An 18,182-nucleotide genomic window follows, 5' to 3' on the forward strand; every position below is an offset into this window, starting at 1 on the left:
ACGCCAGGTAGACGCTCGGGGCGTTCCTCCCGTCCTCCCGAGCGCCTGCGTGTTGGAGCAGAGCCAGCGCTGACTAGCCGCCGCGCTTCTGCCCCACGTGCGGCTCCGGGGGGCGCGGCGGGCGTCGCGACGTCTACTTCGGGCTCCGCTGCCCGCCGGTGCCAAGCGCCCGCTCCTAACTACAAGTGCGCCCGGGCCCCGGTCACTTCCGGTCCCCAATCTAAGGCCCAGGGCCCGGCACACATAGTGGCAGCCTCCCCCTCTTACACAGGCCGCCCTGCCTCCCAGAGTGCAGCGCGGGCCCTGTGGGACATGCCCACTTCCGGCCCCACTTCCTCCCGGCAGACATGCAGCGCTGCGGAGGCAGGCAGGGGATCGCCCGCTGCCTCGGGGTCCTCCCGAGCGCCTGCGTGTTGGAGCAGAGCCGGCGCTGACTAGCCGCCGCGCTTCTGCCCCACGTGCGGCTCCGGGGGGCGCGGCGGGCGTCGCGACGTCTACTTCGGGCTCCGCTGCCCGCCGGTGCCAAGCGCCCGCTCCTATCTACAAGTGCGCCCGGGCCCCGGTCACTTCCGGTCCCCAATCTAATGCCCAGGGCCCGGCGCACATAGTGGCAGCCTCCCCCTCTTACACAGGCCGCCCTGCCTCCCAGAGTGCAGCGCGGGCCCTGTGGGACATGCCCACTTCCGGCCCCACTTCCTCCCGGCAGACATGCAGCGCTGCGGAGGCAGGCAGGGGATCGCCAGCTGCCTCGGGGTCCTCGGCGGCGCGCCAGCCGCTCAAGAGGACCGGGGGGCAGCCAGCCCAGGCACACCGTGAGTCCCCTGCAGCGTCAGGGAGTCTCCCCTCCCTGATGCCGGCATGGGACTGCCAAGCCCCGCCCACTTACTCCCCGGGAGGCAGCAGCAGCGCAGCTTTAGTCTGTGGGGCTCCAACCCGCCAAATCGGTCGGGGGGGCGCCTCACAGACAGCGCTCACTAGCCCCCCGTGCCGGTACCCACCACAGAGCGCTGGACCGGCCCCTACCAGAACAGGACTGCACCACCGTGGGCCTCTGGCCAGCCCACCCCTTGCCCGCCATGTCCCCCCAGCAGGCACATCGGCGTTGCCTGTGCGGGGGAGCAGGCAGTCGGGGGCCAGAGCCACGAACACGGCCGCGGAGCGTGATGACTGGTCTATCGAGACCAGCCAGCACGCTCCGCAGCCAGGAATGTACGCACCAAACACGCACACAGTCGCACCAAACACACAGCTGCAATAAATTACGCGCAGCCAACACCCCCATGCTCCCAAACGCAAATCGCAGACAGTTTCCTATCAGTCCCCACCCTTCTGCGCTCACCCTGCGGTGCCAGCCTAATAGTCTCCGCACCTTCCCCGGCCCTACCCCCTGCACCGCCGCTCACGCCCCATGGCCAAGGTAACGTCCCCCCTACTCCCGAGGTAAATGCACCTAACGCAACCCCTAGACGGGGTGATCGCAGGCATAGATGCCGCAAATCGTCCTCACCCTCATCAGTAGACTCCCACCACCGTTCCCGCTGTCCCTCTAGCTGTCGGCATTCCCACTCCAGACGCCGACACCACTCACACAGGAGCCACCATAGATCCCGCTCCTCCGGATGGCGCTCGCCATCCACAACCGGCTCAGATACATCGGGAAGATACAACGGGCGGTACCGGTCGCATGCCGAAAGACGGCGGTCTCACCGGACACCCAGAGCGGGTACCCGGTGGGAACAGACACTGACACCCCCCGTTACGGACCAGGCAGAGATCGGAGCCCCAATAGCCTCTCATCCTCGAGCACACGACAGATGTCATCCGTCACGTGCTCCGTCCTGGGCTGACGTACGGGGAGACATGCCATACGTACCTCCCCGGTCCACCAGCCAGCACCGAACCATCGAAACTATAGAAGCTGGAGCACCTCCCTCTCCGGGGGACGCTCGGCACCAGACACAATGCAGCAGAATACATCCCCGTGCCACGGCGCTGGCCGCTGGCCTGCCATCTTCATCCTCCTGGGCGGGCGGCCAGCACCAGGACGCCACGGCAGGAGCCAGAGTACCTCCATCCGGAGACACTCGGCCCGCATCTGACAGCGGTGAGTTCTTCGATGTCGGTGAGCACTCTACAATACAAAATGCGGGAGAAAGCGAGCCGGCAGCCGCTATTAAGACCCTAGTTCAGCAGTTGACACGCCCAGGCGTACCAACTGACACTAGCACCACCCAAGCAGCTAGTCTGCACAAGGATGAATTTTTCTGTGGAGTTAGCCCGCTAGGAGCGCACGTTGAGTTAGAGACAAAAAAAAAAAATTGGGGATAATGCTTACGTAGACAGATGGTCCGACGGACGTTTGGTTACGCCAGTTGAGCTGATGGCTGAGTGGTTAAGCGCCTGTTTTCTGATATAGACAACTTGAGTTCTATCCCCCGTGAAAGTAATTTTCTGGGAGCGCACGTAGGCTTAGAGACGAAGCAGAAAGTTTGGGGTAATGAATACGTGGAGATATGGTCACTGTTATCGGCCGACCAACAGTCCGTAGACAAGGAAAGGACGATAGGTGAGCGGCTACAAGATTGGAACAAACAAAAAATAGCGCAAACGATGAATAACTGGCTTCAGGCTTTCGCGGTTCTCGGCTGCATCATGGGCCAAAAGCACCCAGAACGCTGTTCCGAACTATTTATCTATCAGGACCTAATCTATAATTCACATAAGTTTCACGGCGGGTCTGCATGGAAGCGGTACGACGAGGAGTTTCGCAGGCGGCTGGCCCTGCAACCAGACTTGGGCTGGGGGGGTAAAAGCGACCGATGTATGGCTACGACTCATGCTGTCCCAAACACAGCCCCCCTTTCCAGCAGCGACCACTTATCACTCAGCAGCAGCAGGCCAGAATACAGGGGTCGTACGCGGACCTGGGGCCTGCTTACTTTTTAACGACGGATACTGCCGTTTCCAAGGGTCCTGTAAATATAGACACGAATGCTCCTCCTGCGGAGGTGGACACCCTGCATCCAGGTGTACCCGCCAAGCAAACAGAGCGCCTGCGAGGTTTTCACCCCGGCGAACATAACCGCGATGGGCCCATGGCTAAACCGTTATCCCAATAAAAAGCGGCGCAACAGCCACATTTCTGCTTTAAATACGGCTTCTATATCCCCTTCCAACCCAGTCCCAAGTTAAAATCAGCACGCGAATTCCCCAAGATTGAACAAAAGGAGTAGAACTAGGCTCGATGGCGGGCCCATTAAAATCATTGTGTGCTCCATCGCTGACTGACAGCCTGAGTGAATCTTCACCCAGGGCTACCAACCAGTCCAACCAACAGGAGCCGGTTTTTCATCCTTCAACTGAAGGCTTTACAAACGAGCTACACAGGAGTCGGAGCACACAATCGGTGTGCATGGTATGATCAATAATGAATTAACGCCGAAAAGGTGGTTACTTGAATCGATGCCGAAAAAGGCGGTTACTACGGCTATGACGAATCAATGATAAATCAATGCCGAACGGGCTTTTACTGGCAAATGAGAATAAACTACACTGGAGCAGGAGTTCCTCCATCAATGGGAGTCACTCCGCCAGAATCAGATGGCGGTGAGTGTTTTTCATTTGGCGAACTCAATGGTCTGGGGCTCAGCGGACGGTGGAACAAGGGTCCCTGAGGTGGACTTTGAGAACGGGTGAAATATGGTTTCATAATGCGGGCAATGAATACAGGTCCCGGGGAATGTGCTCAGAGGACAGTAAATGAGATTATTGATGGGCTTGACATACCAATCATCAATTAAACCCCAGCTTTACATACGGTTTCTTCAACATACTAGAAATTAGACTCAACCGCTGCCTGAAGGCAGACTTGCTGGTCTGGAGGACATTCCGGAAGTCCTACAAGTTTATGGCGCGGGGCATATATGCATTATGGCGCGGGAGGCGCCAAACAAAGATTTAGGCCTAATGGTCGGTGGAAATATTACAGATGGTTTCGCGGCAATCTACAAGGACCAGTGGTGAAAAGGCCAATGGCCTGAACTATGGACCACGGCCGCATGGGGCCGTGACCCAGCACTGGTAGAAATTTTGGCAATAGTAACATCAGTCGAGCTATGGGGGCCCAATTGGAAAATACGAACATCAGATTTCTAACCAAACAGCTGAGAACAGCAAAAGCCCAAAACAGCATGCCCCCTTCTTCTCAGCCAGCACTCGCACTGTTGCGACGCCTAGCACTACTATGCCTGAAACACAACATCTGGTGCCGGGCTACATTTACGGCAACTGTAGATGAAAGAATTGTTTAACTTTGTTATCTTCCGATTGGCAGGCATTCAAACTCTTCCTCTCCAGGGAGCAAACGTCGGGCCTACGATGTCCTCCTTCCCTCTGGGACATGGTGGCCAATCACTGATGCCCTTGATCCGCGCTTCAGTGATACCGGCGACTTGGCAGGTTTACGGTAAGGCGTGGGAGGAGTGGTGCTCGCTAACGAAAGGAAGACCAGTCGATAGGTGCCACCGGGTGAGATGCGACGTCTTAGTAGAACTCTTACAACGGCTCGGGCGGAGAGGTGCGTCAGGGACATTAGCGCAACGTCATCTATCGGGAATAGCTTCATTCGTTCAGCTGCTGGGGTGGGTGGACGTAACCAAATATTCTTCATCAAACAAGCCGTTAAAGGCTGGAGAAGGCTTCAACCTAGCCAGGAATGCCGTCGCCCAGTTTCCTTACGGCTACTGCACGACATAATTGCAATATCTTCATCAGTGTGCAAGTCACAATAAGAGGCAACGCTGATATCTGCGGCGTACGCAATCACCTTCTTTGGGGCACTTCGCGTCAGTGAATTAGTGCCGCAGTCAAAAAACAGCATCAGTAGGCGGTTTAATCAACGAAGACCTCGTCATATGCAGCAAAGCTCTGCGCATTAGAGTACGGAGATCCAAATGCGACCCCACCGGGAGGGGGACATGGGTATTGGGCAAGGCGTCAGACGGCCCTATATGCCCCGTAAAAATAGTTAACCCCTTCCCGACATGTGACGGTATAGTACGTCACATGTCGGGACCCCCGCTTTGATGTGCGCTCCGGCGGTGAGCGCACATCAAAGTCGCGACATGTCAGCTGTTTTTTACAGCTGACATGTGCGCGCAATAGCGGCGGGTGAAATCGCGATCACCCGCCGCTATTAACTAGTTAAATGCCGCTGTCAAGCGCAGACAGCGGCATTTAACTACCGCATCCGGCCGTGCGGCCGGATATGAGCGCATCGCCGACCCCCGTCACATGATCGGGGGTCGGCGATGTGTCAGGAAGGTAACCATAGAGGTCCTTGAGACCTCTATGGTTACTGATTGCCGGTGGCTGTGAGCGCCCCCCTGTGGTCGGCGCTCACAGCACACCTGCAATTCTGCTATATAGCAGCGATCTTATGATCACTGCTGCATAGCAGAGCCGATCGGGCTGTGCCTGCTTCTAGCCTCCCATGGAGGCTATTGAAGCATGGCAAAAGTAAAAAAAAAAAGTTTTTAAAAATGTGAAAAAAATAAAAAAAATATAAAAGTTTAAATCACCCCCCTTTCGCCCCAATCAAAATAAATCAATAAAAAAAAAACCCAACCTACACATATTTGGTATCGCCGCGTTCAGAATCGCCCGATCTATCAATAAAAAAAAAGCATTAACCTGATCGCTAAATGGCGTAATGAGAAAAAAATTCGAAACGCCAGATTTACGTTTTTTTGGTCGCCACGACATTGCATTAAAATGCAATAACGGGCGATCAAAAGAACGTATCTACACCAAAATGCTATCATTAAAAACGCCAGCTCGGCACGCAAAAAATAAGCCCTCACCTGACCCCAGATCACGAAAAATGGAGACGCTACGAGTATCGGAAAATGGCGCAATTTTGTTTTGTTTTGTTTTTTGCAAAGTTTGGAATTTTTTTTCACCACTTAGGTGAAAAATAACCTAGTCATGTTAGGTGTCTATAAACTCGTAGTGACCTGGAGAATCATAATGGCAGGTCAGTTTTAGCATTTAGTGAACCTAGCAAAATAGGCAAGCAAAAAACAAGTGTGGGATTGCACTTTTTTTGCAATTTCACTGCACTTGGAATTTTTTTCCCGTTTTCTAGTACACGACATGCTAAAACCAATGATGTCGTTCAAAAGTACAACTCGTCCCGCAAAAAATAAGCCCTCACATGGCCAAATTGACGGAAAAATAAAAAAGTTATGGCTCTGGGAAGGAGGGTAGCGAAAAACGAAAATGGAAAAACGGAAAAAGCTCCGGGGGTGAAGGGGTTAAACACTATGCTGTAGTAAGACATCCGGGTAGATTTTTTCTTTCACACACCGACGGGTCCCCTCTTACAAAATATCAATTTCAAGCGATTTTTAGACAGTGCCTAGAAGCAGTCGGTGTGGCTCCGAGAGAATATGGGACGCATTCCTTCCGAATAGGGGCGGCTACCGAAGCAGCTAGAGTGGGGGTATCGGAAGTCGAGGTGCAGAGAATGGGCCGCTGGAAATCCGCATGCTTTGCCAGATACATAAGACCAGACCTGCTTTAACACTTTTGTCTCTTACAGGCAGCTTTAAGCCCACAGTTTGGGTAGCGGGGCATTCTTTTGTCTACTGGGCGTACGAAAGAGCCAAACTGCGGCCGGGCGGAACAAATGTTGGCTTCCCGAAGCTGGAAGTCAGCTGGAGAGGCATCAAAGGGCTCCGGTGGCGTCAGATCTTCCTGGAGATGGTCGACATCGCCAAGAGGGCCAAGGGGCCGGTGGTGCTGGTGCTACATGCCGGAGGCAATGATTTGGGCAAACGAAAAGGGGCCGAGCTGTACACAGTAAGGTCAACAGATGTCGAACGGTTTGTTTGTTTATTACCGGATATGGTGGTGGTGTGGTCTGAGATAATACCTCGAGCGGTTTGGCACAGAGCCAAGGACGTGAAAGCCATCGAAAACTCAAGAAAAAGGATTAACACAAAGACGTCGAAGTTGGTGAGAGAAAATTACGGCATTGTGGTTCGCCACCAAGAGCTAGAAGGGAACAATGTAGCTTCACTAAGACCGGATGGCATCCACCTCACGGACGTCGGGCTCGACATATTTTTGGAGGGTTTGCGGGATGGTGTTGAACAGGCTCTAACGAGGTTGTGTGGGGGGTCGGAGTCCTGTGTAGGTAATACACATGATCCTCCGTGGCGGTAGGTAGAGGGGGGCAAAGGTTCGTAACCTCTCATCGGCTTGCTGGCCCAGCGGTCGTCGGCTGGGGCCTTCAGCAATGAGTCCGTCGCGAAATGTAATTGCCCTTCTCTACTTTGCAAAATAAACTGTGACCCACCTGTTCAACCCATCCAGGCTTCTTGGTATCTTTTATTACGGAGTGGTGGGACGGGGGAAGGCACGGTTTACGACACACGGGTCTCTGCAGTCTGGAGGCCACAGGAAGACAAGACTTTGTGTTCCCAAGTCCTAATACCATGACACAGGCGTGTGTCTTGGTAGGCCTTATATAGGCCCAGGCAGACGATCACATGGGAAACCGCCAGGCTCCGAATTAAAGCCTGGACCACATATATACACACACACACACACACACACACACACACACACACACACACACACACACACACACACACACACACACACACACACACACACACACACACACACACACACACACACACACGTCAGCTGGGTAATTTTGGGAACAGCACTAATGTTAATGGGTTATGACTAACAGCCCAGAGATCCAATGACAAAGTGGAAGATTTTACTTTATTTTACATGTACAACATAATACTTAATACAGACAAACTCAGCTCCAGTAACCGCTCAGAGCTATTGTCACCAGACACCTAACAGTTGGTTCATGTTCCCTATAAAACTGCCCACCTGCAATCACAGAATCTAAGTCACCAAATCAAACTTCTCTCATAAAATGAAGCACCAGAGAACACTGGGAGATTTCAACTCTGAAGTTTGCATATTTGTCACTTATTCGATCCTATCCCATCTCAGAACTTAAAACGAGGTGTCATGTGGAGGTATGTGCGGGCGTCCTGATGGGAAGCAAATTATGCTCAAAATTAAAATTTAAGATTATTTTTGTCACTTTCAATCCAGGGGAGTGGTATTTAACTGACTTTAAAAATCACAAGAAGTTTCCTTTGGCGCAAATTTATGAAAAGCAACATGGCAATAACGTTGATCTAAAAGATCAGAAGCCGCAGGTAAATAAGGTATTAATACTGTATTCTGCACTTTCACATACTTAAAATGTGTAACAGCTACATAAGGGTAATCCAAACAGATTACAGTCCTTTTTCCTGGAGCAGACTTCACACACAGAAGAGATCCAATCCCATTAGAGTCGGTATCACCTTCAGCCTGAGCTCCAAAAGCTTCCAGTGCCAAACAGAAATATTACAACTCCAACACACAGACTGCTCAGCTTTCCCAGCTGACCTGTAGTTTCCATTCAGAGAGACAGGGGCTTGTCTCTTCCAGCTGTAGTTCACATTTTGGCTGGTCACTCACCAGCTTCCACACACTCCACTCAACATCCAGCAGGCTGACACAAGGTGGACCCATTTCCTTGTTCTTAGTCAAAGCTAGTCAGGTGCATCTAATTGACTTGCAGTGCTAGGATTTCACTCAGTCCTATGTGGCTTCCCTAGAGATTTGTATTTTTTCTTCACACTCATCCCATCTTGGGTAAGGAGATGGCGAGGAAGGCAGGATTTGTGGGGCAATCATGCTAGAGCTATTAAAAAAACAAAATGGCTGCCTGTTCTGTTTTTTTTTTTTTTTTTTATTAGAGCCAGCAGAGTCTGTAGAAGGTCTGCAGCTGTTGGTGGGACCATCAATGCTAGCAGGGACCAGAGCTTAAGCCAGTATGCTGTATTTTACACTAGGAGCAGAGGAATGTCCCCCCAATTCTGGATGACCTAGTCCAAAGATGATCCTCTGTAAAATGTTATTACTGGGAAATTTCATGAAGTGTATATGTTCTTACTGCAGAGATACAGAGGCAATAAGAACTTACAGCAACTCGTGATGGAGGAAGAATAAAAAGGAAACCTCACAGTAAAGTTTCATATCAACAGACCGCACATTATTTTTTAAATTCTTGCTTCCTCATTAAACACAGAAGGGGCGATTCTGCTTGTGTATGGATAATGGCTTTTGTTGCATACAGCCAGCAGACATGATCTGAACATCTGATATTGGGGTAGAAGCACTGAAAACGCAACACAGTCAGAGACACGACATCTGATGGAGCATGTGGTGACATTCTGCAAAAGTATGGCGGCATATATGCCCCTCCCCCCGTGATGTACATTACCGCTGCATGCAGGATCTAGGTGACAAGGTTGTAATAATTGCAAAAGTCATGTGTATTAGAACTTGAGTTACCATAATCGTTTTTCCATCACTTTGATATTGATGACCTATCCTTAACTTCAGATTTATCTTTTAAATTATTAAGATAGGTCATCAATATCACTCATTGTGGGTCTAACAACCGCACCCCCTGTGATCAGCTGTTTGCAGCTCCAGGTCATCCAGCTGATCAGCTTCTATTCTAACTAAAACCGTAGTAGTTTTAAAACATAAAATATTAAAATTAAGTTTTGGTACTATAGATGAGGCTCCATTTAGGTTTCGTAAACATCCGCGAATTCCATTTCTGTATCTTTTTCCAATGGTCTATAAACATATTGCAAAAGCCCCTTTGACAACCCGTCATCTATGGGGTTACTTCCTTTATTACAGCTGTTTGCAGTATATAATCTACTATATAATTGTCTAAGGGTCACTTCCGTCTTTCTGTCTGTCAAGGGAATCCCAAGTCGCTGATTGGTCGCGGCCAGCTGGCCGCGACCAATCAGCGACGGGCACAGTCCGGCCACAAAATGGCTGCTCCCTACGCCCCTGCACTCAGTGCCCCCTCCATACTCCCCTCCCAGTCAGCGCCCGCCAACCACATAGCGTTATAGCACTCCGTTAACGCTGCTATTAATCCTGTGTGACCAACATTTTACTATTGATGCTGACTATGCAGCATCAATAGTAAAAAGATCTAATGTTAAAAATAAAAAATCATGATATACTCACCTTCCGGGGCCTTTCCCGCTGCTCCTCACAACGCTCCGGGCCATGCATTGCAATCTCGCGAGATGACGACGTAGCGCTCTCGCGAGACCGCTATGTCATCATCTCGCGAGACCGCAATGCATTCTTGGGACCAGAGCTTCGCGAGGAGCATCGATAAAGGCCTCGCCTGGATCCAGGGGCCGCCAGAGGGTGAGTATATAACTAATAATAATAATAATAATAATATTATTATTATTTTTTTAACTGCGATATGGTGCGGGCAGTGCCATATGCCACGCGGGCAGTGCCATATGTGCTTTCCTGTCTGGGAGCAATGGCTGGATGAGGCTGCACATACAATTAGATTAGAAATGCCAACTTTATCATAATTATACATTTGGCACATTTTTGTCTAACTTTATAATTACTACGTTTTGTTCAGCTGTTCTACCATTTTTAGCATCCAAATGTTGATACTTACCGTATCTAAAAGATGCAATCTGAATGGGCTTAATTCTAGTGACGTCTGGTCCTGCACCTCTATGGCTGCTAAGAATGATCTTCTTAGAGAATTTAAGCCAGCTGTGGTCATTATGAGGAGAGGTTCCAGAACAAAGCAAGGGAGATAAGACCATCAAAAAAGTGGAAATGTTTGACATAGAAAGTCAAGTCATTTGGGACCGAAGGGCCGCTGGCCGGAGAAAAAAAAAGTGATCGGATAGCCGCTATTGCACAGGCGCCTCCATCTTGCTAAAGGGGAAAAAAAATGATAATTACTTACGGGTAATTTGATTTTCCAGAACCATGACAGCACCGCACATGAGAGATGGCATCCGCCCCCAGGAACAGGAAACCTGTAGCAGAGATAAAAGAATGGGGCGGCCACTCTCTCCTCAGTTTGTTTCAGAGTATGGAAGATGACCGCTTTGTTAGTACACATTCATATATCATATTTACATTGTATAGCTGTATATTAGCTCTTATCTATATGTCAAGAGTATGTATATATATATATATATATATATATATATATATATATATATATATATATATATATATATATATATATATATATATATATTTATTTTAGTGAATCACACAACCATCACCAAGATAGGGCGGGAATTAATGCGGTGCTGTCATGGTTCTGGAAAATCAAATTACCCGTAAGTAATTATCATTTTTTCCCTTCACCATGACAGCACCGCACATGAGAGGAAGAAATAGAAGACTCCTTAGGGTGGGACAACAGCAGATAACACCTTTCTCCCGAAAGCCAAGTTTGAAAGACCTAAGTCTAGCCTATAATGTCGGAAGAAGGTAGAGGGTGAGGACCATACTGCCGCCCTACAAATCTGCTCCACCGAAGCGTTTGCCCTTTCCGCCCAGGTTGTGGCAATAGCACGCGTAGAGTGGGCCGTAACACCCTGTGGGGGAATTTGGCCAGAAGAAGAGTACGAAAGTGAGATAGCTGTACGCAACCACCGTGCAATAGTTGCCTTTGAGGCCTTTTTTCCCCTGTTTGTCCCCTGGAAGGTGACAAAAAGGGCTGATGACTGACGCCAAGATTTTGTGGCTTCTATGTATTGAAGCAAGCAGCGTCTGACATCAAGACAATGGAAGGTTTGCTCTCCCTGGGATTTTGGTTGAAGACAAAATGAGGGTAAAATAATTTCCTGGCCCCTATGAAATTTAGAATTGACCTTTGGTAGGAAGGCTGGGTCAGTTTTGATAATTACTCTGTCATCCTGGAAGATAGTGTAAGGGGGGTTCACTGAAATAGCCTGCAGCTCGCAAGTACGGCGGGCTGAAGTCAGAGCAACCAGGAGGACAGTTTTTAGTGTCAAAGATTTATCAATTTATTGAAATAGAATCAAGAGGCTCAAAGGGGGAAACAGTTAGAGCATTTAAAACTAAATTTAGATCCCAGGGAGCCACCTTGGGAGATAATTTTGAGGGTCTAGATGTAAAAGAGGCTCGGATGAACCTATAGACCCAAGGGTGATCAGCAAGTTTGAGATCAAACAGCGCACCCAGGGCGGAGACATGCACCTTCAGGGTGCTAGTAGATAGCCCTCTCTCCAGACCTTTCTGGAGAAACTCTAAAATTTATTTTACCGGGACTTCTTGGCCGGTCTGGGACAATTGCCGCCCCGAGAATTCCAGGAATTTCTGCCAAATTTTCTGATACTTTTCTGAGGTGACTTTTTTCCTGCTGGCGAGCAACGTGGTTACTAAAGGGTCTGAGAATCCCTTTGCTAGTAGCAGTCCCCTCTCAAGTTCCAGGCGGTGAGATGTAGCCCGTGTACTTGAGGGTGTTGGACTGGCCCCTGATGTAGGAGATCCGATGTGTCTGGAAGGATCCACGGGTCCGAGATAGACATGCGTCTGAGCCACGTGAACCATGCTCTTCTCGGCCAAAAGGGGGCTATGAGTATTACTCGTGCTTTGTCTTCCCGAATTTTCCTGAGGACTGTTGGGATTAACGGTATTGGGGGAAAAGCATATGCCAGATGAAAGTTCCACTGGTATAGAAACGCGTCTAACCCTTCCGGTTGTTCTCTCGGGTTTAGAGAATAGAACTTGTTCACTTTCCGATTTTGTTTTGTGGCGAACAAGTCCACTTCTGGAATGCCCCAGTTGGCACATATTTTCCCAAAGACTTCCTGGCTCAGGGCCCACTCCCCTTGATGTAATGGATGACGGCTTAGGAAGTCGGCTACTTGATTTTCTGATCCTCTTAGGAATGTCCCAGTTAGAGAGAGAAGGTTGTTTTCGGCCCACAAGAAAAGTTCTTTGGCTTCTGTCATCAGGGATGGAGATCTTGTGCCCCCTTGGCGATTTATATAAGCTATTGTTGTGTTGTTGTCGGATAACACCACCACATGCCTTCCCTGTATTCTTTCCCCTATTTGAAGAAACGCTTGTCTCACCGCTGACAGTTCTTTCAGATTGGAAGACGCTTCTGTCATTGAGGGCTCCCATTGACCTTGTAGGACTTGATCCCCCACATGCGCTCCCCATCCCCATGGGCTCGCATCGGTGGTGATGATTACTGGATTTTGCAACGACCATGGTACCGCCTTGCTCAGATTTTCTGGTTTTGACCACCATTTTAGTGAGTCTTGGACCCTTGGTGATAGGAGAATCTTCCGATTCAAATTGTAAGGGCTTTTTGCTTGCTCGGCTAGTACCTGCCATTGCAACTCTCTTGTGTGGCTTTGGGCCCACCGTGTTGCTGGAATTGTCGCCGTTAGAACTCCCAGGAGCGACATTGCATTCCGTAGAGAGATAGATTGTTGTTGCTGAAGAAGTTGCACCTTCTGCTGGATGGACTGAATCTTCCTCTGTGGGAGAATACACTCCTGTTTGATGGAATCTAGTAGGATCCCGAGGAACTCTTGAGACTGTGTTGGGACAAGTCTTGATTTTTTCAGATTTATTATCCATCCCAATCTTGTTAACACGTTTATAACTGTTGTTACTGCTTTTTCGCAATCTTCTTTGCTGTTTGCTACTACCAAGAAATTGTCCAAATAAGGCACCAGTAATATGTCTTGTTTTCTGATGTAGGACGCCACTTCGGAAATAATTTTGGTAAATACGCGGGGTGCTATGGCTACCCCAAATGGAAGACATTGATACTGTAGGTGGGTGGGAGTTTTTTCGAGGTTTACTAGCAGTCTGAGATATTGCTGATGTTGGCTCGCGATTGGCACATGGTAGTAAGCGTCTGTAAGATCGATTACTGCCATATAACAGCTTGGGTTGAGTACTTTTATCGCCATCCTTAGAGTTTCCATTTTGAACTTCTCTATTTGAATGTACTGATTTAAGGCCCTCAAGTTGAATATTACTCTTAGCGAGCCGTCTGGCTTTGGTGTTAGAAATAGGGTACTGTAGAACCCCTTCCCTATTTCCTGATGAGGAACTCTCACCAATACTCCTTTTTGTATGAGGAGATGAACTTCTCTTTCCAGTGTGGCCTGATTTTTTCCCGCCACCTGGGTCATTTTTAAACGATTTGGTGGGAGGCTGGAGAATTTGAGTTTCAAACCCTCCGATAATAGGTTGGTTATCCACTGAGAAGCCGGCAGTGCCGCCCAGTGGTGGACGAACCACCGGAGTCTTCCCCCCACCGGAATCCTGGCGTCATTGGTGTTTTGGATCAGGTTTAGGGGGAGGCTTGTTGAAAAGGAATCCTTTCTGTTTCTGATCTCTCCAAGGTCTGCCTCGGCCAGACCTGTCATCTGAACGGCCGCGGGCCCCCCTGTATCCAGATCCCCGAAAGGACGAACGGGAAGTCTCCCATCGGCGCCTAGGAAAGGAAGGAGGAGAAAACCGCTTCTTTTTGTCAGACGCTTTCTCAAGAATCTCGTCCAGAGCTTTACCGAAAAGATATTGCCCTTCACAGGGTACTCCGCAGAGTTTGACTTTTGACTGGAAATTAGCTGCCCAATTTTTCAGCCATAATGTTCTACGGCCAGAGTTAGCTAAAGCACAAGCACGTGCGGCCCCTCTGACCGAATCAATTGATGCATCCGCCAAAAATTTGGCGGCACCTTGTAGGGAGGGCAATGCCTCCAGTAGTTTATCTCGCGGGCATTTATTCTTGATTTGGTCACTTAACTCCTCCAGCCACTTGACCATAGCACGAGCCGTGCAAGTAGCTGCAACCCCGGGCTTAAACGACCATGTTGATGCCTCCCAAGCTGATTTTAGAAAGGCATCTGCCTTCTTGTCAAGGGGGTCTTTTAGGGCTCCCATATTTTCAAAAGGCAATGCTACCCCTTTAGAGGTGCTGGCTATGGCGGCGTCTAATTTAGGAGCCTTTTCCCATTCTTCACATACCGCTTCATCAAAGGGGTATTTTCGTTTTAAGGCTTGAGGAATGGAGATCTTTTTATTTGGCTTTTTCCACTCTTTCTTAATTAAATTAAGTATACTATCATGGAAGGGAAAAACCTTTCGCTTCTTCCCCTCCAAGTTACTAAACATGCTATCCTGTACTGAACGTGGCTCCTTTGGGGTCTCCACCCCCATAGTTGCTCTAACGAGTTTAAGTAGTTTTCCAATGTCCTCAGACTGGAAATACGGGTGGCCATATTCCTCATCCGAGGAGTCTAATTCTGAGGCATCAGAGGGGGTTAACACTCCCGGTTCATCCCCTGAATTAATGTCCGACCCCTGCTCACTTGTTGGGGGAGGGGGGTTTTCTTTAGCCGCCTGATGTTTCAGCTGCTCTTTGACTGTAGATTTGACCTCTTCCCGTATTATTGACCTGATGTTCTGTAATAAGGAAGGTGATTCTTTTGCGACTGTTTTATCTATGCAGGCCCGGCAGATTCTTTTGGTATATAGTTTAGGGAGTGTCGCTTTACATAGTGGACAAGCCCTATTCTTTTGTTTGGAGGTGGCTTTCCTTCCCTAAAAAGACACAGTATAGTGTATCAGTGTGTGTGTGATTTTGCCTTACAAAGGCACTCACCCCTCCAGGACCCCGGATACCGCGGTAGTTTGCGCCTCCTCAGACATTCTGGGTGCAGGCATCTCTGGATCCATCGCTGGTTCGGTCATTCTAGCAGGCAACTGCGTGCTATAGAGGACCAGCGTCTAATCCGTTTGCCCCCAATATATAGGAGCGGTGCGCGTGCCTCTGGAACAGCTTCCGCCCGGAAGTGTCCAGCACACCGGCTCCTTCGGCGTGTGACATCACTTCCGGCGCGACCGGAAGTCGTCATCCTTCACTTCGGCGGCCGGCGTCAGTGAAGGACACGCCCCCCTGCCCCGGACCTGCCTCCTGCCCAGAGCGGTCGCCGGGGAGTCCAGCGAGGGGAAAAGGCGCGGTACAGCAGCCTCTTTCATCCGGACAGCACCGCACGCAGTGCCGCCGAGCATGGCTGCCCCCCCCCGTGGACCTCGGCCTCCGGACCGGAATCGTCAGAGGGTATCCCTCCGGAGGTAGGAGCTCTGCGACAGGCGTCCACCTGCAGGAACAGGAAACCAAACTGAGGAGAGAGTGGCCGCCCCATTCTTTTATCTCTGCTACAGGTTTCCTGTTCCTGGGGGCGGATGCCATCTCTCATGTGCGGTGCTGTCATGGTGAAGGGAAAAAATAAAAAAATTCCCTCCTCCACGATGGCACCACTGATAGCTGCTACTGTACAGGTGTGGACAGCACAATCTTAGTGGAGGAAATTTTTTGTTCTCTAGCCAGGACAGGCTGAGCGGTACTGTGCAGTGTATATATACAGGAGGAGCGGTACTGTGCAGTGTATATATACAGGAGGAGCGGTACTGTGCAGTGTATATATACAGGAGGAGCGGTACTGTGCAGTGTATATATACAGGAGGAGCGGTACTGTGCAGTGTATATATACAGGAGGAGCGGTACTGTGCAGTGTATATATACAGGAGGAGCGGTACTGTGCAGTGTATATATACAGGAGGAGCGGTACTGTGCAGTGTATATATACAGGAGGAGCGGTACTGTGCAGTGTATATATACAGGAGGAGCGGTACTGTGCAGTGTATATATACAGGAGGAGCGGTACTGTGCAGTGTATAAATACAGGAGGAGCGGTACTGTGCAGTGTATATATACAGGAGGAGCGGTACTGTGCAGTGTATATATACAGGAGGAGCGGTACTGTGCAGTGTATATATACAGGAGGAGCGGTACTGTGCAGTGTATATACACAGGAGGAGCGGTACTGTGCAGTGTATATATAAAGGACAGGAGGAGCGGTACTGTGCAGTGTATATATATATACAGGAGGAGCGGTCCTGTGCAGTGTATACATACAGGAGGAGCGGTACTGTGCAGTGTATATATACAGGAGGAAAGGTGCTGTGCAGTGTATATATACAGGAGGAGTGGTCCTGTGCAGTGTATATATACAGGATGAGCGGTACTGTGCAGTGTATATATACAGGAGGAGCGGTACTGTGCAGTGTATATATACACAGGACAGGATGAGCGGTACTGTGCAGTGTATATATACAGGACGAGCGGTACTGTGCAGTGTATATATACAGGAGGAGCGGTACTGTGCAGTGTATATATACACAGGACAGGATGAGTGGTACTGTGCAGTGTATATATACAGGACGAGCGGTACTGTGCAGTGTATATATACAGGACGAGCGGTACTGTGCAGTGTATATATACAGGACGAGCGGTACTGTGCAGTGTATATATACAGGAGGAGCGGTACTGTGCAGTGTATATATACAGGAGGAGCGGTACTGTGCAGTGTATATATACAGGAGGAGCGGTACTGTGCAGTGTATATATACAGGAGGAGTGGTAATGTGCAGTGTATATATACAGGAGGAGCGGTACTGTGCAGTGCATATATACAGGAGGAGTGGTACTGTGCAGTGCATATATACAGGAGGAGTGGTACTGTGCAGTGTATATACACAGGAGGAGCGGTACTGTGCAGTGTATATATATATACAGGAGGAGCGGTCCTGTGCAGTGTATACATACAGGAGGAAAGGTGCTGTGCAGTGTATATATACAGGAGGAGTGGTCCTGTGCAGTGTATATATACAGGATGAGCGGTACTGTGCAGTGTATATATACAGGATGAGCGGTACTGTGCAGTGTATATATACAGGATGAGCGGTACTGTGCAGTGTATATATACAGGATGAGCGGTACTGTGCAGTGTATATATACAGGATGAGCGGTACTGTGCAGTGTATATATACAGGATGAGCGGTACTGTGCAGTGTATATATACAGGATGAGCGGTACTGTGCAGTGTATATATACAGGAGGAGCGGTACTGTGCAGTGTATATATACAGGGGAGAGGTACTGTGCAGTGTATATATACAGGATGAGCGGTACTGTGCAGTGTATATATACACAGGACAGGAGGAGTGGTACTGTGCAGTGTATAATATATATATATATATATATATATATATATATATATATATATATATATACACACACACATATACATACACACAGGACAGGAGAAGTGTACTATGCAGGGTATGTACAGAATAATAGAGGAACTGAGATTAGAATATATATTATACTGTTTA

The 18,182-nt window shown here is 49.2% G+C and overlaps 1 protein-coding gene across 1 annotated transcript; it reads left to right on the top strand.

Annotated features, from left to right (window-relative positions):
• Positions 1 to 6,443: 6,443 nt before the first annotated feature.
• Positions 6,444 to 7,342, top strand: LOC143784353 (uncharacterized). Its single transcript, XM_077272547.1, has one exon. The coding sequence runs from the start codon at positions 6,547 to 6,549 to the stop codon at positions 7,225 to 7,227; it is 681 nt and encodes a 226-aa protein (XP_077128662.1). The 5' UTR covers positions 6,444 to 6,546; the 3' UTR covers positions 7,228 to 7,342.
• The last annotated feature ends 10,840 nt before the right edge of the window (positions 7,343 to 18,182 follow it).

This window comes from Ranitomeya variabilis, chromosome 7 (genome assembly GCF_051348905.1).
Source record: "Ranitomeya variabilis isolate aRanVar5 chromosome 7, aRanVar5.hap1, whole genome shotgun sequence".
Classification (NCBI taxonomy): domain Eukaryota; kingdom Metazoa; phylum Chordata; class Amphibia; order Anura; family Dendrobatidae; genus Ranitomeya; species Ranitomeya variabilis.

What these genes read in the sequence shown, in the direction of transcription:
- LOC143784353 (XM_077272547.1), top strand. Translation starts at nt 6,547, where the DNA reads ATGCTTTGCCAGATACATAAGACCAGACCTGCTTTAACACTTTTGTCT.